The 26024-nt window shown below is 39.3% G+C and overlaps 1 protein-coding gene across 2 annotated transcripts in view; it reads left to right on the top strand.

Moving 5' to 3' along the window:
* Nucleotides 1–22347, top strand: part of SPSB4 (splA/ryanodine receptor domain and SOCS box containing 4) — a 131126-nt gene extending 108779 nt beyond the window's left edge. For both annotated transcript variants that reach the window (XM_051626968.1, XM_051626967.1), the window contains exon 3: nucleotides 21077–22347. In XM_051626968.1, coding sequence (XP_051482928.1) covers nucleotides 21077–21204 — 128 coding nt within the window. In that variant the 3' untranslated portion in view covers nucleotides 21205–22347. The remainder of the gene's footprint in view (nucleotides 1–21076) is intronic.
* Nucleotides 22348–26024: the final 3677 nt, after the last annotated feature.

Below are 26024 nucleotides of genomic sequence, written 5' to 3'. Positions count from 1 at the left end.
ATAACAGATGTCAGAGCTGACCCTTTTGTATTCTTTCTACTACTTCTTACAAGTGAAAGAAACTCAGGCTGCTCTAACGTCTCAGTTAAGGAAGTATTCTGTATTGCTTTATTTACAGTAGCAAGATACTAAACTGAAATGACCCAGTGTCTTTTTAAAATTTTTTTTAAAAATTATTCCTGTTCATCTGCCAGAAAAACTTAGTTGTTCTGGGCTGACTGGTTTTAGTGTCTCTCTCACACACCCTTCCTATTCTACAATGCTGAAACTTCCATACTCGCTCGGGAGTTTGTTCCACAGCTCATTTCTGATGTTCACCTTCAACCTCTTTTGTTTACAAAGCTGTATGATTTCCTAAGCAGTTGCTCTTCATCCTGAGAGTTACGCAACCTTTGATTTTCATGTGTCCCATTCTCTTCTTGTTACTGCTTTTATTTTAAGAAGTTCCCTGGTGCAAGTTCTTTTAACCTCTGCTTCCAAGCTAAACTCAATCTTAAGTCAGACTTAAATATAGAATCATTGCATATGAGTGTAAGAAATATTAGAAGTGTACTAATGTAATCAATTAATTTAGCATATTCTATAATTTAATGCTTCTGTACTAAGAAACTGGATTACGGATTTCATTTCACAACAAATCTGAGAAATGGATGGCTGATTTTTTACTTCTTGTTATAAGCTGGAAGGAGCCAGAGGTATGGCTGAGCTTATGTCTTTGACTCACACTCTGTAATTTACTGCTGAAAAACACATTCTGTGTCCATCCCCTTGACGTGTTTTGCTGCCTGTTTTTTCAAACAAGCCATCTGTTACGCTCACAGTGTATTTCACAGTCAGTTTTATTCAAATATGCTGAAAGCTGCTGAAGGAAAGGATTTTTTTTCCAGGCACTTAAGTCTTGACTAAGTGGAATGAGTGATGTCTAGGTTCACTCCTCAAGACTGAATGGTTTAATAATGGAATTAGGCTGGGCACATCCGAAGCAGAGCACTCCAGTGTCATTCCTTCCTGCATGAAGAGATGCTGTGATTCTTTCCATCTTGTCATGATAAACCAAGCTAATAAGAGTACTCATCATATGAATAATTAATTAGACATGTTTGCTACTAAGCTAGCACTAAAAACTTTGCCAGCAGTACTCAGACTAGCTCTCGGTGTTGACAAGTGAGTAACCTCATCTCTGGACTTATTTGCAGGAGCCCTTTTCTTTTATCTGCTTCAGAAGAATGCTACCAAGGCCGTCTTTTTTTTGGGTTGGTTTGGGCTTTTTGTGTTTATGTGTGTTTTGTTATTGTTTTTGTTGTTTTGGTTTCTTTTTAATTTGGTGATTGTGCTTCAAAGGCATGAATGCTGACAGAGCAATGGAGCTCTGTTGGTGAGTAATTTAGACTGGTTGCCACTGGCTTGTTGAATACTGACTTCGTATTTTACCTTTTATGAGCCATGATTGAATATAAGCAAAGCTGAAGCTTTATTTTAGATCAGAGAGACTTGCAGCGAGTCGAGCTGTGGTGGTTTGTGGCGGCTGTTCCCAGCTGTCCGTGCCTGTGCTGCAGCAGGAGAGGCAGGGAGGGCATGTGTGTCACTGGAGGAGTGGGATGTTCTCAGGGTTCACAGCCTGGCCTGTTACTGAAGCCCCCTCTCCCTCCTTCTGTGCAGAACAAAGCAGTTCCACAGTGTGGTCACCATGGTCGTGTCAGTTCTGTCCCAGTAACGTGTTGTCTGTAACCCCCATGAACGGCCCCACAGAATAAACACAGTAAGCTCTGCAGCAAGGAGCAATCGGATGTTACAGTTCATTTGTCCAGCTTAGATATTGCAGCATCTCTTCAATATTCTTGATAATACAGAAGTGTTTGGGTCTTAAGCACTCATTTTCATTGGTAAAAAGGAAGAAACAAGGTTGTGACTTAATGCATTAAGTGCCTTCTGAGTGGCACAGCTGGTTTCTGTTCAGAACCTATTTCCTAACTGTTGTTTTTAACTGAGCAAACTTCATTTCATGGAGGAGGCACTGAAAGTGCTCGTTCTGCTAATCTCTTTAGAGATTTTTCTCACTGTGTGAAAACTGCTGTAATGGAAGCCAGTCTGGCAGAAAGGTCACCTCCTTTTAATGGCTTGCTTTTTTTTTTTCCTTCAGTAATAGCAATAGGAGAACCTAAAAGTCTTCAGACATTAGTCTTTTTCTTACATATGTGCTTTGGAAAGGAAATGTTCCAGGCTTTTTTTCCAGTGAGGAAGGCAGATAATGGTGATGAATTGTCAGATGTTGCTAACAGGACAGAGGTCCACTCTGAGCTGTGCTTGTCTCCTGCCAGAATCTGTTATACTACATCATTGTGCCACAGTGTTAATTTTCTGAAAAAAACCCGAAAACAACCAAACCTCTAAAATGAAAATTACAAGATCTTGTTCATTAAAATGTGTCTTTGAAGTAAAAATTGTGTTCAAGCAAAAACAGAATCAACTGTATTAAGCCTGGTACAGCTCTCATGTTGTCATCTCTCCACCATTACATCTTACCAGCAGGAAGAGGCAGGTGGAGGCCCTGGGAGGCAGAGAGCAGGCTTCCCTCCTTAGCCCGTGGCTGTTGGTGTGTCAGTCCCAGACAGGTTCAGTGCCAAAGGGAAATACCTGTCTCCCTCTGGGCTGGCGAGGCCTCCCAGGTGTGTGTGACAGGGAAGGATCTTGCATGGTCCTGGGAGGGTGTTGGCTTTTAGGACAAGACTCTGGACCTACTTCTTGTCAGTTGAATTTATTGTTTTAATATGTACTTGTGGCCTTTCATTCACACAGGGGATTTCTCAGCTATTCAGACCTGTATTTACAGACCTGCAATATTTGGCAGGATTGTCTGTCAGTTTCTGCCACATCTCATGTCCAGCTCATTCCCAACATTAGCTGTGGCAAGACAAACCCTGCACCTAGCTCAGCCTCTTGAGCTGCATTTTTGCTGCTTCAGCAGTTGAAACAGACGGCATGGAAAGCAGCCTACATTAAAATACTCTCTTACAAAATGCTTTTTAGACACAGCAAGGTGATGTAGCACTCCTCTACATTCCAAAGCAAAAGTCCCCACTGGGACACGTCAGGTCTCAGTGCAACACAAATAAGTCAGTTCAGCAAGAGCTGGATGTTGCTGTGCAGTGTCAAGAGCTAGGAATTCGTCCTCTGTGACTGCCCTGTTTTCACATATGCCATAGTCTGGTATTCACAAAGCCTCCAGATTGTTAGTGCTTTATACATCTGTTATCCAAAATTAGATACCTAAAAATTTGCTGAAGTGCAAATAAAGCAATCGCTGGACCTGAGTGAACATGGATCTTTCTGTCCTGTCCCTTTCACATTATTTGCCTCATTTCTGTCAGCACTGAAATGCCCCTTGGATGTGTAAATCATCCCTTGGTGATAAAGAAAACCAATTGGTCAGCTGATGCCAGGTGAAAGCATTTACCACTGGCTGATGCTTCTGTTTGTGTCTTGGCTGGTTTAGGAACTCTGCTCCCAGGCTGACATCCTGACATCCTGACATCCTGTCAAAATGCTGAACTTCTGTGGAAACTTCCATTAGTGTTACACAGTCTCAATTGTACTTGAACTATTCCTTCCTTTCTCTACAAGGTCTTTTTGTAATGCATTTTAATGCACTGTTCTTAATCTACAACGACCTTCCTGGAACAAAAGATTTGATTAGGAGATTCTTAATAAAGGATCACTGATGGGCCAAAATTGGAGGATGCATGTGTAGAAGGTTCTCCCGTGGGAGAGAAAGCATACCTGCTGTCTTGGACCAGAGCTCTGGCATTTTGAAAGGTGCTGCCTGTTGTCTGACTACAGGTCAGCTATTCTTATGTTTGAATTTTAAAACAACCAGACAACTTTTGCTGTTATTTGACAAGCCTTTTTGGAGCCAAGTGAACTGATCTTTGGATAGCATTTGGATGCATTCCCCAAAGCTTTGTGCAACCTTTGTGATATTTGCCCTGTTTCAGATACAGCAGTTGTTTTCCATAATAAGGGCTAGTTTAACTTCTGTCACCATAGCCCTTAATCCTTGTAACATATAATGAATGTAGAAAAAGCAACACACAATTTGCTTCTGCAGATATACCACACTATTTTATTTTAAAGAGGCTAGTAAAACTTGATGGTTTACCACTTAAGAACATAATTTAAATGTTCAGAGTCCATGGTATCATGGTATTTCCCCAGAGTGATTAATAATACAGCAAGAAATTGAAAGGTTAAGAAAAGGGAGGAAGGTTTGGATGGGAACACTTAAAATTTCTTGGCAGATGCTTACTGCTAGGGAAGCTTACTTTTTTTCTCTTTCCTTCTGGGAATGAGAGGTTTCAAGGAGGAAATGGCTGATCTGGGTTCCTGAGAGTGCTTTCTGAAGGCAAGCTTAGAGAGCAACCTCATTTACATCACAGACCACATCCCAGTGAAAAATGTAGCATGCACTCTTAACCTGCTGAGCTTGGCTGGTGCTTTTGGGAACGGAGCCACAGCTGCCTGACAAAGGCAGCTGGCACTTCTGCTCCACTGGGGCTCCTGCACTGCAAAAAGCTCGTAGCTGAGCTGTAATAAATAGCCTTTTTGTGCTGGAGAGAATAGTCACATAGAAGGTGCAACTAGAAACTCAAGTTCTTGTTTCTGAAAGCCAAGGTTAAAGACTTGCGTAAGATTCAGTGTTCTGACGTTGCATGAACAGTGCTTCTTTGCTCTTATCAGATGTACTTCAGGTTTTTAAAGTGGTATTTTAAATTCTTGCAAATGGTAGATGCAGATGGGACATCATAGTTGTTATGTTGGTTTTTTTGAATACTCAATTTTCAGCATAATGAATTGTTTATGGCACTTACGGGAATTGTTCTTACTGGAATTTCTCATAACAGCTCTTAGTTTACCAACTTTTGAGCAGATCTTCCCAAAGACCTGGTTTAATGCTGTGATAGGTAGAGCTTTACTGGGACTCTGCAGCATTAAGATCTTACACGGCATTAGGTCTGCAGAGCACAACTGGCATAGAACAATGAGGCAGCTTTCAGGGACACAGAAAAGGGCTGGAGACATCCAAGAAAGCTGCTGCTTTGCTTGCTTTTTTAAATTTTGTGTAATTCTTTCATCTTCCCTGCTTAGCAGGCTCTAGATTACTTTGCAGATACAAGTAGTCTGGATTAGTGCTGAATTGGAAATTTATTATGGAGGTGTTTCATCTGTATGCCAGTGGGTTTAGCTGTATGGTAGCAATGTATTTGTTGTATTTATTGTTTGTTTAATGTACAGTGCTGCTCAGGAGGTGTGTTTTGGAAAATCAGGAAAGCCAAAGCATGTCACATGTCAGTGTGGCTATCTCTCGAGACCAAAAATAAATTTGGCATTGTCCTCTAAGGACTTTTTACCTTCCTTTTCTCTGAAGCTCAGCTTTTATCAGAAAAGGAGATAGAAAACAAATGCAGAAAACCAGAACATTGACTCTGAAATTGGTTTTCAGGAGCAAGACAGACAATAGCTATTTGGTAGAACAGCACTGAATTGCCCAAGTCTGTTGAGAGCCATCAGCACCCAAGGTGTCAGTAGACGTTGGTAAGTTCTGGAAGACAGAAATACACACAAGCTTGCTCTAAAGTTCTTTCCTCTAAATGTTTTGTTAATAGTGAGAAATACTCCACTATCTGTCTTTACACCTCTGTTGCATTTGTCCTAAGAGGAACCACAACAGGGGGGCTTGGTCCAAATTCTGGTGGGAAGTGGCATGGTTAAACTCAAGTAGATTGAGGAAGAACTGCATCATTGCTGCCAAGAGCACAGCAAAACCTGGAAAAAGTCCCCACTTATTAGTATCTTCGTGTGAAAGTTGGAAGTACCTTGCTGTTATGAAGCAAAACAAAAATAAAAACAATTGAGTCAGGTGAATAGTTTTTAGAAAGCAGAAGCAAAATTTCAGAACAAGCTTTTAAAAGAGCTATGATTAACAGATACCTCAGCCTTTTGAACTTTTGAGATTTATGGGGGTTTTTTTGGTGCATGTGCTGTTATTTGGGAACATTCTCGTCTCACTCTCCTTGAAAATGATTTTCCATCAACAAAATTCTGTAACCCGGATGTCTGCATAAAGTGCTTCCCAAAAGTAAGAGAGATTTTATTAAGATATTCTAAATAGTCACAATGGAAATCAGTTTTTGTGGGATGTCCGTGTTTAAATGGACAAGGTGAATCTTTCATCAGAATTGGCCAAAGCTGACAAGGAAAAATGCACATAAAATTAATTGAGCTTTATGTATTTGGAAGCAAAGTTTCAGTCCTGCAGTGACTACTGAGAAGAGAATAGGAACATACTGATTTTGGAACAGGTTAAATTTTCTGACTTTTTCTGTCAGTGGTAATTGCTAAATCCATGTGGATCATCCCAAGCATGAATTTGATGAAATGAGAAGTATTATACACAACTGGCTTCTAAAAAATGTAATGCATCTAAGAAACAAGTAGATGAAACGCTTTTATTGGGAATGTGTCTTCACATGGTACTGGAAGGTTACAAATGCAGTGTGCCACATTCTAGTCTGCACTGGACATCCAGGCACAAGGGCTGTGGTCTGCTTTTGCCGCAGGGTGACTTTTACTTACCTGTGAGATCTTCCAGCAGTGATACAAGTTGCTTTCTCTGAAGTACATTGTTGCTTGAGCATAGCTGTTCTTCAAAGCTATATGAGGTCCAGAAGTTTTGAACAATTGTCATCTGGCTTTGATGTTTTAAAGGGAAGAATGTGCTAGAAGGTCAGTTTTAATTCATGTTTCCTAACAAGGGAAAGGTAGTGATGAATAATATATATTCCTGCTTTTGTCTTTTTTTGTCTTACTAAGCTGGAAAATTATGTTAGAGACAGTGAAATGCACATTTCATTTGATACCAAGATCCTGAATGTACAAACCCCAGAATTCTGATTTTGTGTCAGTAAATAGAATTAAAGTATATAGTATACAAATAATTCATTCAGAATATTAAATGCATTGCATCAACATACAAATATGTCATTAACGGCAGAGATGATGTGAAGTGTAAGGTTCCTATTGAAAACAATACACTGAACCATAGCCCAGAGAAAGGGAAGAAGCCTTTATTTTTCTTTTTCCTTTGTTCACTGATGTTTTTCCACTGCTCTTGGTGTAGTTCTTACCACTCCCAAATTGCTTTTGTCTTTGTCAGTAACATTTTCTTCACTCCCCTGATCTCCCAGTGGTCCCAGGCATGGGATCAGCAGGAGGGAGCATGCCCGGCCTCCCATCCTGCCTGCAGCCTGGGAAGGTCTGCAGAGGAAGTCAGGAGGTGCAGGTGAGGGAGGAGGGCTCCAGGTCTCTGGCCCATCGCTAGCACGGGCTAGTTGGTAGTGAGTGAGCAGCACACATCAGAGCTGCATTCCTGAAGCCCAGGGGAGGTACTCTGGGCGACACTGCCCCTCTACTTTGAAGCATAAAGTTGATCTGTTTCTCATTGCTGTGATGTTCAGGATCTTCGTGGCTCTGCTTTGGTATTGTTTGACTGCTTCTATCTCACAACTTCTTTCTTCATTTATTTATCTGGCTTTTTGAAGAAGTTTTTCTGATTTTTGAAAAGGCAAGAAGGAGATGAGATGCAAGACAAGTATCAGCAGTTTGGGAAACAGGGTACATGAGTGGGTCAGGTTACCCTAAAGTTTTAATTTTTCTTGCCCCCCCCCGCTTGACTACAGGCTTCTTTGGGCTTCTGATTTTGATTCTATTTATGGTTGAATAAGATGTAAAAAAAGCACAAAGTCTTCATCTCCTCCGTGATGGGGTAGCAAAACCATAACCAAAGTAAATAACTAAATAACATGATGGGTTCAGAAGATGGGTGAAGTTGAACTCCCTAGGATGTCTGGTCTGGGTGGCTGTTCCCACCCCTACAAAGGATGATTTTTGAAAGATCTATGTAGCTTTTTACACAGTCTTTGTTTATGTGATAAACTTAAGTAATATCCAAGACGTCAAAATTACATGGGTATATTTCTATGCCTGAGGGGTCAGTGTTTATCTCAAAACTGTGAGTACTTGGAAAACAACAAAAAATCCAGTTAATCTTTCAGGCAGATTGTCATCAGAAATGACTTGGCAACAAGGGAAAAGCAAAATATCTGTCGATGGAGGACCCCATTTAGCAGTATTTACCCTGGCAAAGTTCCCTTTGGCTTTGCTGACAATACTGGTGGAGTGAAAAAGGCTGAGTCGACAGGGAGCAGAAGGAATTTAGTGGGAAGCATTCTTTTGTGCTGTGTGTAATTATGAATGTGCTTTTAATATCTTGGGTGCTTGTACTTTGGATTAAGTACTGAGTTAAATAATTTGTTTTGATAATTTAGCATTTCATCTGTTGAACCAACGTCACTTAGATTTTAGATTTAAAAAAGGCAAAATATGCTGTGCCTGATGTTTACAGACCCACAGGTAGAAGGGCTTTTCAGTTTTAAACCCCAGTTCAGGGATTGACACTTTGCTTTGAGAGTAGGAGCACAGAAGGGAACAGCTGACAAGAGGAGAAAATAAGACAGACTTAAATTGATTAATATATCAGAAGATTTGGTTGAAAAGAAAACAGTCACAGTGGATTTATATATTAAAATATATAAAATAATTTTTATACTTATACATGCCACACAAGTTAAAATGTGGTTGGTATTTGTCTCTCACCTTCTTTCTTTTTCTTCTTGCAATCACATTAAGTAAAAGGAAAAAAATGAGTGTTCAAAATAAGAGGCTGATAGTAAAGGAGTCTGTTCAGAATCTATTAAAATGGGAATTTAACATCAAACTAGTATTCCACTAATTTAAAACAAAAACAAAACCAACCAAAAAACCCCTTACAGATTTTTCCCCGTGAAATAACTTAATATGTAATTTTGATATTACTATATTTCAAATAAAATATCAAAGGAAAAGTTAACAAAAAATGCCATCCCTTTTTTGGGGTTTGAAATAGTTTTACTGTCATCAGTAAGCTCTGCTGCCTGCTCGACACTGCAGTGCATCAAGTCATTTATTGTGCTACCTAAGTATGGAGTTACATAAACTCACTTATTCTTGAAAATCTTAACCTGCATATTTACCAATGCCAGGATAAGAAAATGCATGCTCTTGTACCGGAAACCATATTGAAGTCGGTTTCTGTTTCATGCTAAGAAATTGTTTTACATCTGCCCAAATTGCAGAATTCCAGAAATAGTTTTCTTCTGTGCTATGAACCACATCATTGTTCTTAATATAAATAGAATAATGTTAATTCCAGGTTGTACCTTTGTCTTTTTTTGTCTCTTTCCCTTTTGTTGAAGTCTAAAATCAAATAGCAGTAGTTACATTGTTACTAAACTCCATGATGTGTTATTGCTGTGAAAAATAACTGTGTGTAGGAAGGAGGAGAAGGGTGGCTCAAATGTTTCCCTTGTATTAATATCTTTTTACTTCTTGTGAGTGTATGTAGGTGTTTTCTTTATATACATGTGTATGCACAGACATATACCAGTGAGCTGAGTGCATAAAGGTGCCACCTGAATCTCTTCAGGAGTCTGAAAAACACAAACATACAGAAATTTTTGTAAGGATTTTGATACATTTTCAATTTATTTCATTCTTGTTTTTAATTTGAAATCAGCTGTATTAGTAGTTGATGAGATTCCCATTCCTACAGAAGTTAATGCACTTCAATGCCTTCAGAGGTGAGTGAATTGCTCCCAGATGCAATTTTTTAATTTCCAGCCTTACAAATTTGCTTTGGGATCTGAAATTCTAGATAAATCTTTGCTCATGGTAGCTTTTCTGCAGGGCAAATGGTGCTTTCATTTACACCTGTGCAACTGCACTAGCCAGCTGGCAGTTGGAGGCGGAGGGAGTGGAAAAGGCTGTTCATGGACAAAGCATCTTTGATAACAAATCAGTACAAAGCAATAAACTCAGACCCTTTGTGCAGTTTTATCGTTCCTCCCAGACCACAGCCACAGAGCTCAGTGGTTCAGCTGCCCTTGGCTTTCTTCTCATCTCATTTGACATCAGTGTTGTCCTGAGCAGATGGTGGTCATAAAACCGTGAGTAGATGACACAAAGCATGGAGGGAGAAGGACCAAGCATGAAGTTGGGAGGTGTGTGAGGACGAGGGTGCTGGTGGAAAAGCCCTCCTCATTGCTTCTTGATGTCCTTTCCTTTGTGTCTCAATTCGTTAGAACAGCAAGCAAGCTTCATTGAGGGAAGAGTCATCGTGTGTAGTTTGATAGATCCAGGGAAAGTGTGTTAGCTGGATCTGGTGAGCTGGAGAAGGACAGGGAAAGATGCCATGAGTGGTATGCTGCTGCAGGCCAAGTTCTCCAAATATGCATTTGTGTTTAAAATTAGTGCTTTAGAAATGTCTTCAGAGAGCATCAGCTGTGTTTGCATACCAGGAACAATGACAAATCCTAAATTCAATATGAAAATAATTCAGATTGTTTCCAGTACCGTTTTCTGCTGATAAAGATTATGGTACTTAAGGGAAAAAAAAAAAAAACTTTCAAGAAATTGAAAATACAAATTGTACTAAACCAACAGGATCAAATTAATTATATTGAGCCTAATTGCAATTTCATTGCTCCAGATTTATTCCAATGTAATTCTAGTAATATCAAAACTAGGGTAACAAAGTGATGAGTCAGGTCTGTTGTTTGTGGATCTCCCCTAGAGATCATTAGCTTGTATACAATTGCATTAACATTTAAATGAGACACTGCTGCCGTTTTTTTCACTTGGTTTGAGAAAATCTTGAGTATATTGGAGCCTCCAGGCAATTTAAATTGAAGCTGTTGAGGAAATGTAGTGTTACAATGGTATGAGGAATGTAGTTAAAATATTACTATCTAAAACAGCTCAGCACAATTTGTAGTAAGAAGAAGAGTCATCAGTTGCCCTGTCAATATGGTGCAACTTTGAAGAAAGGTGCAGTGTGATGCAAAAGATGCTTACTTTGTTAACTTAATTGTTAACTAGTGTAAATAACCTAATTATTGAGTATAATATTAAACACCCATAGAGAAAACTACTGCAGTAGGTTCCAGCTGAGAATTTATGAGTTATGAACAATGGAAATCCTGAATGAGCACGTGTTATTTTAAAATGGGAGTATTTAGAATTTCTTACGAGGCTCCAGCGTGCTGAGTATGGTACAAGAAAAGATAGCAGGGTGTGTACTTCATCATCCTGCACAATGAATGTGTCGTGCAAAATGCAACAGGTAGATGAAACAGGCTTGTGGGAGCAGGGCAGATGGGGCATTTAGGCAACCAGGTACCCACCTGCTTCAGCACATAGTTCCAACATTTTGTCTTTGTGCATGCATGTCATTCTTTCTCTGTCTTCTATCTCTTGTGGCTTGATTAGCTTAACACGAAATAAAAAATGTGCTTAAGAACAGCTGTGAAAACTTAATTTTGAATTTTAGAATATTTTAATTGGTGTGATTTAGGTTTTCCACCAATCATCTGCTGTAATACTATTAAGGCAGAAATGTGCCAATGAATTGAGGGACAGGAAAAGATTTATTTAAAATCTTTGATTCCTCCCCCACCTCCAGAATACTAAAGACTTGTTCACAGCCATAAAGGTTGTTTTAGGTGTGTACTCATGCAGGGGTGTTTTATTTGCCCATTTCTGAAGCAGATTTCACAAAAAGATAAAATGCAAGAAATTGTTTCATTGTATGTCAGTCATAATGTTGCATATTGTTTGCAGTGTGTGAATTCCTGCTGCTGTAGTAGTCTGCAGTGGTTCATCCTTGAAACTTGAACTTTCCTTCAACTTTCTCAGTTATTGCTTTGCCTATAAATCCTGAACATAACCCCTGAACAACATTGTCTTTGAACTGCAATGCATCTATTCAGGGAAATTCTCATCTCAGCTTTAATCTTCTCTCACCTTGATAGATTTTAACTTCCCTCTTTATGGCCTGGCACACAAGCTGAATTTAATGGTGATAAATGTGTTACTAAGAGTAAAAGCTATAAAGTATACATTAGAGATTAATCTAAGCCAAATCCTCATTCTGAGCATGTTAATCTTGGGGAAGCTTGATCTGGGAGGAACTAAAGAGCAAACGGCTGTAGTTTGGACTGATTTTTAACATCAAGCACTTTGTTGTTGTTGTTGGTTTTAAGAGAGTGTGTTATTTCTTAAGTGTCTTTTCTACTGCAGAACATTTAGATCATCACTGAAATAACTGTCTCAATTTCTCTTCATACTGTGTTCAAGAGCAAAGAGAAACTGTTTTGTCTAAGTATTTGAGGGGAGGAACAAACAAATCAAGACCAGAAAGAAAATCTTTCCAGCTCATCCTCCCTATTTGCATTTTCCTGATTCTCACGGGGAATGAAATAACACAAACGCTTCCTCTTTCAGAAGGGAAGTGGCCACCATTCTCTCTCAGGCTTCTGGGCAACATGCAAATCTGTCAAGCTGTAACAAAACCAGCTTATTGCAGGGCTTGGCTTCTTTTTTAAAACAGCCTCATGTTTGCTGATAAAATTTATTAATATTTGGCTCGGTTTTGCAACTTCTCAATAATGTAGATAATTTAGCAATCTGTAAAATGAAGAAATAGTGTGTTAAAATGTCACTGGAGATCACTGGAAGTTGATTTATTATAATATCTATGTACATTCAAATCAGCTGTTGTAACCGAGAAACTGAAGATTTTGAGGAAAGCTGCCACAGTGAAGTTTGATTGTAGATTTGGCCTGGCCCAGACTTTGTATGGTTCCTATTCTACATATTAAATGTGGTTGCCCTGAAGCCCTTTTCAGGTGGATCCTAAACCCACCTAGAGGGTAAGAACTATAGAGCACACCGAGTCTCTCAGAAGAGGGTTCTGCAGATGTATATGTATATGACTCTATATACAGTCTTCCTACAAATGTACATTGACAGATATACTCTTCTAGAATAAACACTCCTATAACCAATATGATTAAAAAAATGTGTTTAGGCAGATTCTGAAGTCTACTAAACTGAAATCTTTAAGAATAAATTTTAAGCCTCAGCTGAATTAATTTCATTTAGGCATCTGCTCTGGTGCTCAGGAGTCAGGACCAGTTGTCTAAGTCTTGTGTCTTCATAGGACATTGTAGAATCACAGAAAGGTTGGAAGGGACCTCTGGAGATCGAGTCCCACCCCCCTGCCAGAGCAGGACATTGCAAACACTGAAATGCAAAAAAGAAATTGCAAGGAGATATGTATGTGGCTCTAATGGCAGATTCTTTATTGGACCCCTAACAGGAGGCCTTTGGCTTTTGGGATTGATTTTGGTTTGTTTTCATTCTGTTCTGCTTTTCAACTCTTTTCCCCTCAAGAAAGCACAGCTGGAGAGCATTAACTGAAAACAAATGATGCTGCAGAATATCTGCATGTTCATTGCTGCTTTTTCAGCTTAATTCTGCTAAATGATGCCTGATTGAAGTTTTAAACTGTGCTTAACTGCATTTAATACTTAAAAGCCAAAGGTATCTGTAAAACTGTCCCCTCTGCCCAGCACAAGATATGTGGAGGAGGAGGGAGGTTAACCCCTGGGTCTTTCCCTCTTTTCAGACTTTCTTGACTTCCCTTCTCCCTTTAACATTTAATTTCAAATACCAAATTTCTGTGGGATGTGGGTTAGCTCAGACACGGAGGGGGTGTTTGTGTTATTTTTGTGTTTTTACTTCCCCACTCTGGCTGCTAAAAGCAAGGTGCTGATGCTATTCTACATAGTTTTATTTGTCCTAGTAAACAACTGCTGGAGACAGTGCCTGGTTATCAGCCTTGACTGATAACAAACAAATCTCACCATCTGCCACCCGTTACGCTTTGAAGGAGTGAGTGGGATCTTTTCCAGCTGTAGCTGTATCAGAATTAGTGAGAATGGTGATTCCTCTGGTTGGCCTGAGCTGTAATTAAAATACAATGTTTTAAGGTGCTTCCTTTGTATGGTTTGCTGGGTTAGGCTGCAGAGCTTAAAGACATCTGTGGGAAAAACAGATAAGTGATTTCTTTTATCCTGTTATCCTTCGACTGGATTTTCATTGCTGTTAGGAGATTTATTAGCATTTTTTATGACTGGTCATAGCCTGTGTTCTTTAATATATTATTTGCAATTTCCTTTCTCTAGATTGTGCCATTTAAGGAACACGACTCAAATTTTCCATCAGTTGCATCAGGGAAGCCATAAATATGTCATAGGGGCTGTATTTATGTAGCATATTATGTGGGGGAAATAATTTGGCCTGTGCTGGATAAAATTAAAACAATAATTAAGCTTTGGCAGAAGGGTTGGAAGGAAAACTCCTGGCTTGTGCATATTTGTGAGTTTATTGTAAATGATAAATATTAGGTACAAATTCCTGTATATGCTAAATCACCTTAATGGAAACACTTAGGACATGTTACCCCTTAGCAGGTGTTTTAATACCTGGAAGAAGGAGGAAATTTAAGAAAAAGGCTTCAAATTGCAGAGTGATGCAGTCTGGAGTATGGTGGGCACTCAGGTGCCCTGGTCGGGGGACAGAGGAATGTCCATTGAACCAGGTAGGCATCAGGTAGCAGAGTGGTGACAAGCAGTGGTGAGAGCTTTCCTTCTTGCCTGGCCCATGTCCATATTGGATCCACTTTCCATGACAAAGGGTTAATCTTGTGGGGACATCATCTAAAGATGCTGGTGGTCATAGATCTTGGCAAAGAACAAAATTAAAATTGAGGTGTGAGAAGAGGTGAGGGCAGGGACCAGAGTGATGCTGACTTACTGGTGGCAAAGAGGAGAAGACAGAAAGGGGAACTGGGCAGTAGCCACCGGGTTTGTAACATGTATAGAAAATCTTATGCCCAGTTAGGATACAGAGGCAGCATGTGTTCTCCTAGTGTCCAAGACCCCTCTCTGTGTACCAGACCTGCATTACTGCTGCAGGAGGTTTTTTTGCTTCCCAGTTGTTGAAGGGGTTCTGCTTCACCTCACTCCTCTGCCTGATGATGGATGTTCTGGGCCAAGGACGACCATGCCACTGTTGCCTTATTACTGAGCTGGCTCTTCCCTTGTGGCACTGTTGTTAGCACAGAAAAGATAGGACTGGGGAGATGTCATCCCCCTATGTAATGATGTGTGATTGATTCTCTCTCTTGTAACACTGTGTTGTGCTTTTTTTTCTTTTATATATCTGACTTTAAAGCTGTATTACAACAGTTGAAAACAGTAACATGAATCACTGAATATAGATACTTAAGCTTAAGGCCAAAAATACAGAAATATGAGATAATTTGGTATCTTAGACCTATAAAATAATTTTTAAAAAATTCTTCACTTTTGGTGACAATGATTCTCAGAAAAACTTCTGTGGTTTTTCAACCAGCTTATATTTTGAGTTGATCGTTTTTTTGTTTTGTTTAGGTTTTGTTTTTTTGGTGGGTTGTTTGGTTGGTTTGGGTTTTGGGGTGGTGGTGGTGTTTTGGTTTTTGTTTTGTTTTCCCCAGGGAATTCTGATTTTTCAAAATGAGATAAAAATATGTTCTTCATAGATTAATGAAAGCTGTGAACATTATGTGCTGTTAGAGCTTTAAAAATTTATTTTAAAAGTGAGTATTGTCTTTTGGCAAATAACTGTTGTGTGTTAAAAGCTGCTCTTTTGTGTGAGCCTTATGTAACATTGCAGTTAATAACATTTAGTGTTATTGGATGCTAAATGACTTTAGTATCTGAGCTATAAAAGGCTGTTTACAAAGATGAGGCAGCCTTGTTGAAGTGCCAGATTGTTAAATAACTACAGGTTGCCAAAACTAAATGAACTTTTCAGCTGGTAATGATGTGCAAATTGCTATCGCAGATGCTTATTTATTGGAGAAGCTCTCACAAGCACGTAGTTGTTTCTAGTTATCAGCATTTCTTTGCCTTTGTCCTTAAACCATGAGAGATACCGTTGGAAGGAGCGTATCTTGAGATATAAACACAGCTAATTTGTGTTATTAATAGGAAAATAGCTACTGAATAGGTATTTTTATTGTATTAATTTGATTTATTGAATAGCTATTTAAGCTATTAGCTATCAAGCTAAATGGATGTTGAAGCTGTTTCTGAACACCCCTTGGTGAATCAGAGCAGTGGGAGAAGAGCAGCCATTGCTGTCTGACCCCAGACACCCAGCTCTCCAGAGTTGGCCTGGATGTAACTGCAGGAGTGGTTTGTGAGGAGTGCCCTGTTCTGGCACCCATGGTGGGCCTGCTGCAGGTACACTTCTGAGGAGAGGAAGCATGTGTCTGTTTCTTAGCTGTTTTGTTGCGGGTTTTTTTTTAATGGACCTTCATACAGACATTTTGGTACAATATTGGGAGGCACAGGAATTAAACTCTTACATATAAATTAAGCAGCATTATTTTTTCACCTTTTTTTTTTTCCTCTTGAAAAACAGTTTTCTGCAGTGTGACAGTTCTGAGGAGCTACCTCTGGGTGAAGAGGTTTCATAGTAAAATTTAAATGGGAGGACAATTCCTCAAAGTCCATTCTGGAAGGTGTCAGGAGTCAGGTCAAGGCTCAATATGTGTGTTACCCAACGAGCTGTAGCTGCACTTTTCTCTCTGAGTTCTCCTGGAGCCTGAGAGGAAGCACTGGGTTTCCTGTGCAAAGCTTACTCCCTCGCTTTGAATTTCTTAGCCTGGTTGGGAATTTAATACAAAGAGCCATTCTTGTGAATCATGTTTTCTTTACAGCTTTGCATTCCAGCTCAGCAACTCATTCCTTGTTATTCTAATGGCAAGAACATTACTGGATTTCACATAACTTGGGTAAAATGGCTGGTTCATAGTCTTCTGTGGGCTTGAATGCTCGAGATTCGTTCTGTTGTGGGTTATCCTAAAAATAGAACACTTATCTTGCATATTAGGTATATCAAGTAATGAGATGTTCTGACAATCAGTTTATATCCCTGAATTTAAAAATGTTTTAAAGGTAAACGTTTAATGTTGGGAAAGAGACTTTTTCAGCAGCCAAATTTACAGCTGACAATGTAGCTTCAGAATATTAATATTCCCATATTGCATTATTAGAATATTTTCTTCTCAGCATCATTTCTTTGATCTCAAATGGAAATAGCATTTTGGGAATACTATATGAAATGTTGGAATGTGCTGTTGAGTGTTTTGAATACATCAAGTCTGTGTGTCTGTTTTAGGCAGGGTGCACAGCAACATGTGCTCAGGATGGTCAAACATTTCTTTTCCTTTCCAAAAGGACCAAGTTTTATTTCTGACTGAATTCCCCTGAGAACTTGAAACTTTTTTGGTGTTTGCCTGTATAAAAGAGGCAGTTCAGCCATTCCAGCAGTCCATTTCCTTGCTGGCAAACTGTGCTGTGCTAACTCCATCACGATTCACTCTTCCCCAGCTCCAGTGCAGGAAATTCCTTGCAACTGGTGATTCATTGGAGCTGCACTGGGATCACGGCAGAGCCTGGGCTTGGCACCCAGTGTCAATGCCAGACCTTGGCAGCTGGGCTAAATGCCAGATGCTGGGACCTGGGCTGAATGCCAGATGTTGGCACCTGAGGGGTGTTCAAGCATCTTTGAAGTGCCCCTGTACTTGGCACTGGTGAGGCTGCCCCTCAAGTACTGGGCCCCTCACTACAAGCAAAACATTGAGTAGTGAGAGTTAGTCCAGAGAAGAGCAACCAAGCTGGTGAAGGATATAGAGCCTAAGTCCTATGAGGAGAGGCTGAGGAAACTGGGATTGTTTAGTTTGGAGAAGAGGAGGCTGAGGGGAGACCTCATTGCTCTTCACAGCTACCTAAAAGGAGGTTGTTGTGAGGTGGGTTTGGGCCTCTTCTCCCCAGTAAATAACAGTAGGACTAGAGGAAATGGCCAGAAGTTGCACGAAGGAAGGTTTAGGCTAGATATTAGAAAGGGTTCCTTCACTGAAAGAGTAGTCAGGCACTGGAATAGGCTGCTTGGGGAGATGGTGGAGTCACCATCCCTGGAGGTACTAAAAAAATGCGTAGATGTGGCACTTCAGGACATGTTCTAGTGGGCATGGTGGGTGTCGTGTGGCTTGTTTGGTTTGTTTTTTTTCTCCTGGGTGGAGGGTTGGACTCTGTGATCTTGGAGGTCTTTTCTAACAAGGATGATTCTGTGATCCTGTAGGCTTCAGGGCAGTGACACTCCAGCGTGCCTTTGCTCTGCTGGTCCCAGGGGCAGGGGACCTGCTGGGGCACAAACTGACACCCATGTAGCCCCTGGCCACTGTGCTGGGGAAGGCTGCATGGAGGAGTCTTTGGGGCAGGGGGCTGCTGGGGTGTGCCCTGGTGCGGGGGTGAGCATCACAGCCAGCTGATGTACAGCACAAGAGCAAAGGGCTTGGTACAGACATTCTTCTGCCTCTCCCCTGACTCATACAAATGCCTCCCCCTGGTACTCACCCAGTTTTCAGAACCTAACTTGTGCTTCTTAAAACCCAAATTTTTTCCCAGTGATCCTCTTTTGAGAAATACGTCGTGAAAATGTGAGATGTGATGATGGGAGAGGGATTGCATTAAGGTACATACCAAGTGTTTAATAGTAGTTCAGTTGCTGTCCAAAAATTGTCAGTCTTTAAACAGTTTTATATTTATCCCATGAACAATTATGAAACCTAAAGGGATTTTTTTTTCCTTAATTTAATTGTTGATCATTTAGGACTCTTCACAGCTGCAAAAAAAATTTTACTTAAAATGCTATTATTACAATTTTTCCTCAAGTTCTTTCAGCCAGCACAGCCAGAAGCTTAACTTTTATTTAGTATTGTAGGACAAAGTTGTTTGAATTTTGTTGTAGGTTTTAACTGGTGCTGTGTAGAAAGGAGAATAAAAAGAATTTACTTAAATTTTCAAGTTAAAAACCACATTCAGTATGTGTAATTTGGCAGCTGTTGCAAACACTTGGGGCATTGTCTTTAGCATTTGAAAATTCCCTGTAGAAGTGCGACAGGAGACATTCATTTAGCATTCCAAGCTTGAAAAATACTTCAACCTTTCCTTAAATTGTGTTTTGAAGTTTAGGATTAACTCTGTGCCTGGCTGCACAAATGGCTACATTTTACATATTCCTTTGTCTAGGGGAAAAAAAAAAAAAAAAGAGCCTGCAGGGTCAGTTAATGGCTTTAAACACTCTTAGTCCTTATTTTACATCTTCTTAATGGGACCTTAGAGATTCTGGGAAGATATTCAGAAAATTGTTGTTCATGGTGTAAGACTGGTAAGATGTCTTGTATTCTGTATCCTGAAACTCATGAGCTATTTTTGCTCCTACTTATTAATCCTGGTTAATGGATTTTACAGTTTCATCCCTTAAGATTTAACGTTCATAATTCTGGTGTGTAAAAATAAAAAACAGGATCACTGATATATAGAAAATGTTACTTTATTACTGGAATATGAGGGCTGTTATTTTTTAATCTTTTAATACCCAAAATTATGGATGAAGATTTTTAAGGCGAAGAAGACTCCATATCTGAGTTAACTGAAGTGGTTTTAAAGTTAAATAAGCTTTTTAGTCTCTCAGTCTACAACAATGTGCTTCTAAGCTTTTTCCCTAGGCACATTTGGGAAACACCACAGTGAGCTGTGGACTATGCAAGTCAAATGTGATGCTGGGATAAATGATGGAAAATCCATTAAGTCAGTGATGTGTCACTGGAGCATAGAATTCTAGCATATAAAACCAATTCTTAAGGCAGATATTTTGTGCTTTGTAATGATTTTTTTTTTTCCCAAGTAGGTTTTAAAATAAGATCAGCTAAAGGATTGGTGATTAACATAGGTTGTGTAAATCTACATGTGGCACATAAAAGCACTCTTGATGAAACGACTGAGTGCTGTACAGTGTTGAGCACTCCTAAGTGATCTTTCAAGTTATAGAAGGTTATCACTATAATATAGGCACATGCCTTTTTTTTTTTTCCCTCTCCATTTGAAACTACTAGTAAGATTTTTAAGGATACTACCGTTTTACCATGTAAAGAGGAAGAGTTTCTTCTAGTCTTTTAAGCTCTCACCTTTTTAAGCCATCACGTGCAAGCAAAGCCATGTGGTTAAAGTTGTTCTTGAAGATAGCTGTAACTGGTTAAAGACCTTATGGCTTTATTCCAGTTCCTGCTGCAAAAAGATTTCCATTGCAAGCTCTGCAATCACAGAGGTCATTCATGTGACTATTGGATGCAAATTCTATGATGTGCTTGCAGTTCTAGGTGAGTCTTGCAGGCCAGGATGGTGAGATGGTTTGAGATGCTGCAGATCACTACATTTGGGTCTCCAGTCTTTGGTGCTGTCAGCCAGGCCTTTCTGACATGCTTAGTTTACTTCTGTTAAATTAAACTAAGAGCATCTACAGATGTTGTTTGTATATTTTAGGGGTGTTTGTGTAGATATGTGTGAGAACACACACACCCCCCCCTGCCTTCTAGTCAGCTGCATCTTCTAATTCATGAAGGAAGGAAAAGGTTAAATTTCCTCTAGATTTTTGAGGGTGTTTTGTTTAGGTTTTTGCTTCCAGTGAACTTCCTAGAAAGAGAGTGTTGCAGGAAAAGCAGTATTTGCTGAGAAGTTTGGTTACCCATAAGTACCATTTCCAGTTACTAAGATGCAGATGGAACTGGTATGTAAAGGTCAGAAGTTGCCAGTGTAGTTCATATTAGCATGACATGACAAATGTTGTGTTACAAACAGCGTAGAAGCTCTTTCTCCCCTTAGAAATCTGGAAATACAGTAATGTCTTATTCTGCAGCTTGTAAGCCTGAAGAGTGGTTTTGGGATATTATTTTAAACCTTCCAGATAAGGAAGCAGAGTCTGAAACTGTGCAGTCACTTGTCATGGCTGAAATGCATAGAATTCTGTCTTTGCTTCTATTGATTATCTTAATTGCCTTATGGTTGTCAGGTTTTTTACCTTTACTATCTTAATGACTGTTCAATACAATACAGAATCTACAATAATAAATAAAACATTGCCTGTAAATGGAGATGCTGAAAAACTAACTGTTTTCTTTATTCTGTTTTTCCAGCGGAACCCCTGCCTTTAATGGACTTGTGCCGGAGATCAGTTCGCTTTGCTCTTGGCAGAGACCGCCTGCATGACATAGAAATTCTACCTTTGCCTCTGTCTCTGAAAAATTACTTACAGTACCAATAAGACATCTAGAACCCTCTGGCCTCACATTGGACTACATCAATGCAAATGGCAGAAAATTGTTTACAGCAAAATATAAATCTTCATGATGGACACTTAAGTGTTATTTAATTTTTAATATATATTTTTTCTCAACCAGTGAAAGCAGATCACTGTGGGGGGGCTACTAAAGAATGTGAAAACATTGATTTGATTGAGATTTGTGTATTATCTGTTGCCTGTCATTGCTCATATATTGGTTTATCTTTGTTGCCTCTGGTAAATGCCAATAGAAAATCTGACCTGCAAAGTCCACTGTCATGCAGGACAGAGTATTCTTCAGTAATGTGATTTAAAAAAAAGTAAATTATTTCTCTTTTTCCTACACCTCACCCCAACAGATAAAAATGAACTTGGCAAAGGAAAAACCTTGACCGTAACTTATATAAAGCTTGCCTTTGTATCCAGAGTTGTTGAGAGCTTTGAGTGTTTAGCAGTCAACATAATCAGGCCTACAGTATGTAAAGTTTTAACTTTTAAAAAAGATTATTGTGTAGAAGATGAGTATGTGATTTAAAAACATGAGAAGAAAAAAAGAAAAGGCATCTGTGTCGTAAAGATCAGGTTTTGGATGTGGTAGGAGTAAGATGCAGTCCATTGTTTTCAAGACCAAATCTAGTCCCTCCAAAGTTCTGCAGGTTATAACAAAGTGTTTGCTCTCCCAAGAATTTAGGATATTCATATTTTAGAAAGCTTGTCACTTTCTTATTTGAACAAATTTATAATTTTTATGTGGTATGAACTCTTAAGTACTTGGTTCTCTTTTTAATGTATGTGTGGTTATGTTTATTTATCTGTTTAGAGTCTGTGGAGTTCTCATTTAACTGTTTCCCATCTTGGGGTGACTGATTTTGGTTTTTTCCTCAGCTCCACCTGAAATGTATTCCTTTTTCAGACTCATCCCATTTTTTAAGATGCTGCTTTTTATTTGCATTTCTTACATGTTTCAAGTTATCTGCCTGATCAGTTACCTAGTTTTTAAACTGGAACTTGTTGTTATGGCAGGATGTCAGATGTTCAGACTGAGCTGCCTTCAGCATATTTTAATGTGAATTTACTGATGAATGAGGAGAAAATTTCTAATAAAGTCTACTGTCCAAAATTAAACTCATGTCTCATTTGATGAGGTGTTAAATAACATAGGACTGCACAGAGTTGAAGTTCAGTTCCCCTTGTAGCTTTGCAAATGTTTTTGTTCAGCCCTTCTTTGGAATGGCTGCTTTGGGTTCACATGCAGGAGACACTGCAGGCCAGGTCGTGTCCTGTGCTCATTCATCTCACTCAGTCATTGAATATAGCTTTGCTCTTGCTTTTAACACAAGCCTGGCTAGATTACTCTAAACAAAACCTCAGTTTTATGTAAAGTTGCACTTTGAGACTCTGCTTTTGAGGTAGGTTGAAATCTGAGCACTATGCACTGATGATGCAGATGGCTGCAGTTGCTCTTCTCTCAGCCACACCAAGGAACAGGATTACAGTTTCAGCTGGAAAAGAGAGACACGAGGTAAGATAAAGCCAGAGAGCAAACGTGGAAGCAACAAGGGCGCAAGGTAACACAGGGATATCAAAAGTTAAATAACAAGTGTTTGTTTCTTTGGGTGAAGATAATGCTTGCTTAAGCATTGACTGACTTTCAGGCTTGCTTTCCCTTAAGGTGAGAGGTATGTACTGTATTCCTTACCTTAATCTTGCAAAGGGGAAGAAATTACAGCTGTGATCTGTGTTTCTTACTTTTTCTACTTGCTTTGTTTGATTTAAGTCTTTTGTCTCAATAGGTACAAAGAAAGAGGAGATAAAAAGTTGTAATTACTCAAAAGGAAAAACATAGCTTTATCAAATCATCTTTCATAATTGAGGTAAACATCTGTTCAGGAATGGCAGTAATCTTGGTAGACTTTATTTTTCCACCACCAAAGTCCATTTCAGGTAAGGATTTCCTAAAATTAGTGTTTTACTGTGGATAACTAGGCTTCTTGTGCCTTTGAATAACTGCAGTGACACAGCTGTGAAGTGTTGTCTTCACTGTTCTTTTGCTTGACAGCTTTTTAATGTGACAGTAAAGTGGGAACTGATATGAGACAAATTATTGATGCCTCTGTGTTAATTAACCTAATTATTTTACATTTGGATTGGAATTTCCATTGGTGTCCTTTCTGTGATGATTCCTCTAAATAAAATGAAATTATTTTAACTTTCAAACATTTTTCTAACACTTAGCCATCTTCCAGGAGTGCTAGTTTTACAGGAATTACAGTTTTATTGTTTTACGGTTCCCTAATTGCATGTTGTGATGCTATGGATGGTGGGATCCCCTTCATGTTGGATTAGGGCCCTGGTTTTTTTGGCTTTCATCACATGAAGGAACATAGACAATAGATGTGATAATTTTCAGGTTTTGTGCCTAAACAAAAGGAGTGTAGCTGTTTTAGGCATGATCTGGAAGTATTCTCGTGTCTGGTAAACTTAGGTTAATAAAAACACATGAAAGTAACACACCATGAATTTTCAGTGTAGTATTTAAAGGAAAAGGGCACATGCCCCGGAGCTGCAACCAAATTGCAACCTCTGCATTGCAATGCCTGCCAATTAGTGGGTTGTAATAGGAAGTATTTCACCAACTCTTTGGGTTTGGATCTCTGATATGGCCCCTTTGTAGGAAGTACTGAAGATGCAGAATCCCATCTGTTCAAACTGAGGTTAAGACTGGTGGATACAGCATGACTATTTTCTTGGTATTGTCATTCTTTACCCTTCTCCTTCTGCATCTCTGTGAGGGAGAGGGCTTGAGTTTTCTGCCCGGAGGTGCTGCTTACTAAATCTGTAATTTTATAACACCTAAATTTGGAGTAAAATTAGAGAAGCCTTTTTCCCTTTGTATAGCAGCTGTCACACCCATGTCCCCACTACTAGGCTGATGAAGTCAGTGCTATGAAGGCTTTATTTCTGCTTCAGATTGGAGCAAGGGAAGTGCATTGAAATGTCTAGAGGTAATGTAATATAAACCATAGAGAAATTGTGAAGTCTTATTTTAGACTTCACATGTAGATTTTCCAGGATTCAAGTTTTTATCTCAACAGATTGACTCGAACAGTTCCTGTTGAGTTAGGATCTAACTTTGCAAGTTTCTCAGTGTTCACTTGAATCTGGGAAAAAGTGTCACAGAAGCAGATACGCATGAATCATTCAGGCGTTTCTGATAGTTATAAAAGTGCAACAAGCCAGAAAGGCTATAAAATTTCCTTCTTATCTCCATTACAGTTGGCATTGTTAAACTATAACCATATGTTCTCACGTCAGTTTGCAGTAATGGCTATGAAGAAAGCTTTGTGTCAGATCCAGCAGTACTTGTGCAGGTACAATTCCCACTGACATCAGCGAGAGATCTGCCTGAGTCAGCACTGCTGCCCTTGGTTCCCATGTGAAGATCTCCAGACATTTCCAATACATTGTATTGAGTGATACTTTGTTATATGTAACCAATGTCACGCAGATGGTCTCTGCAGCAGGTTTTCTAATTTGGCAAAACTTGCTGGCAAGTGCAGTTAGGTAAATGTTGTGAGAAAGCTGAATGAAAAAATGCATCTAGTTGAGGCTGAGAGTGATATTCAGAGGGGTAGCTAGACTTTCTGGCTCCTTGATGATGGTTTTAAAAAGCTTTTAGTTTATAAACCTTCAAAATCTTGCAGTGGTTTTTATTCTTTATGCTTAAAGAAATGTAGGATCTTTATCCATTCCTGTTTATCTCACAAAAGAATGTCTGGTGATCATGAAGTGGAAATCCTTTGTTTGCTTGATTCCAAAAGACACCAAAAGCCTCCTTCCTTCTTGGGAAAGGAGGGGAAGGGAAATGTTCTCTGCAGACATGAGAAATATACAACACACATCAGCCTGGATGTCCCACCTCCTTTATTTTGTTTGTTTGTTTGTTCTCCTTTTTTTTTTTTTTCCCCCTTGAGATTGCAACTGTTTCTTTCAGAGAATAACTCTGTGTTCTGCAGGCAGTGCCAATGTTTTGAAGCATCTGCTACAGTAGAATACCCCACTGAAAGTAGAGTGAAGCAAATTTGCATGTACAATAGTAGGGTTAGAGAACAAAGTACCAGAGCTCTAAGCAATAGCCTTTCTCCAAGGGTTTACCTTTTCTTTTGTTGGCTCCTCTATAGAGTACAAGTAAATTAAGAAGAAAAGTTGTTCGTGCTTCCACTGCGACCAGGTATTTAGTGTTGATGTTTAAAGTTTAAGCAATAGCATCTTTTTCCCCTCTAAAGTCTTGTTGCACAGCCTTAACATCACAAAGCTCTACCACTGTCTGCAAGTGCTTCAAAAGCCTCTGAAGGACTTTGGGCTCCACAGTTGTATGAAGTAGCACCGTGTTCAACCTATTGTCCTGCCTGAACTTAATTCAGTAACTTCCAGGTAAAGAGCATAACTGGTCTGTCATTATTGCTATGCCTGCAGGAACACATGGGGGTACCCAGAGTATCTTAGCTACCAGCCAAGTAGAAGCCCAGTGCTTGGCAGAAGAGCTCAGTGTAGGGTATTTTACTGTGCCAAACAGCAGTGAGACAGCAGTATCAGTGTGTCTGAAGCAGTTAATAAGTGGCTGAGTTTAAAAGGGCCCACATTTAAATTTGGAGGCATTTTTGCAAATCCTGTGTAAAACAGGTGTCAGGATCAGGTGCTTCTAGTTTTATTTGGGTGGCTGAGAAAAATGTGTAAGTTATGTAACCTGTAATCTCTCCAGATGACAGTAGATGTAGAAGTAGAGCTCATGTTTTTAATGA

This window comes from Apus apus, chromosome 8 (genome assembly GCF_020740795.1).
Source record: "Apus apus isolate bApuApu2 chromosome 8, bApuApu2.pri.cur, whole genome shotgun sequence".
Classification (NCBI taxonomy): domain Eukaryota; kingdom Metazoa; phylum Chordata; class Aves; order Apodiformes; family Apodidae; genus Apus; species Apus apus.
The sequence above is the reverse complement of the archived record's forward strand: the minus strand, read 5'-3'. Positions and strand labels throughout refer to the sequence as shown.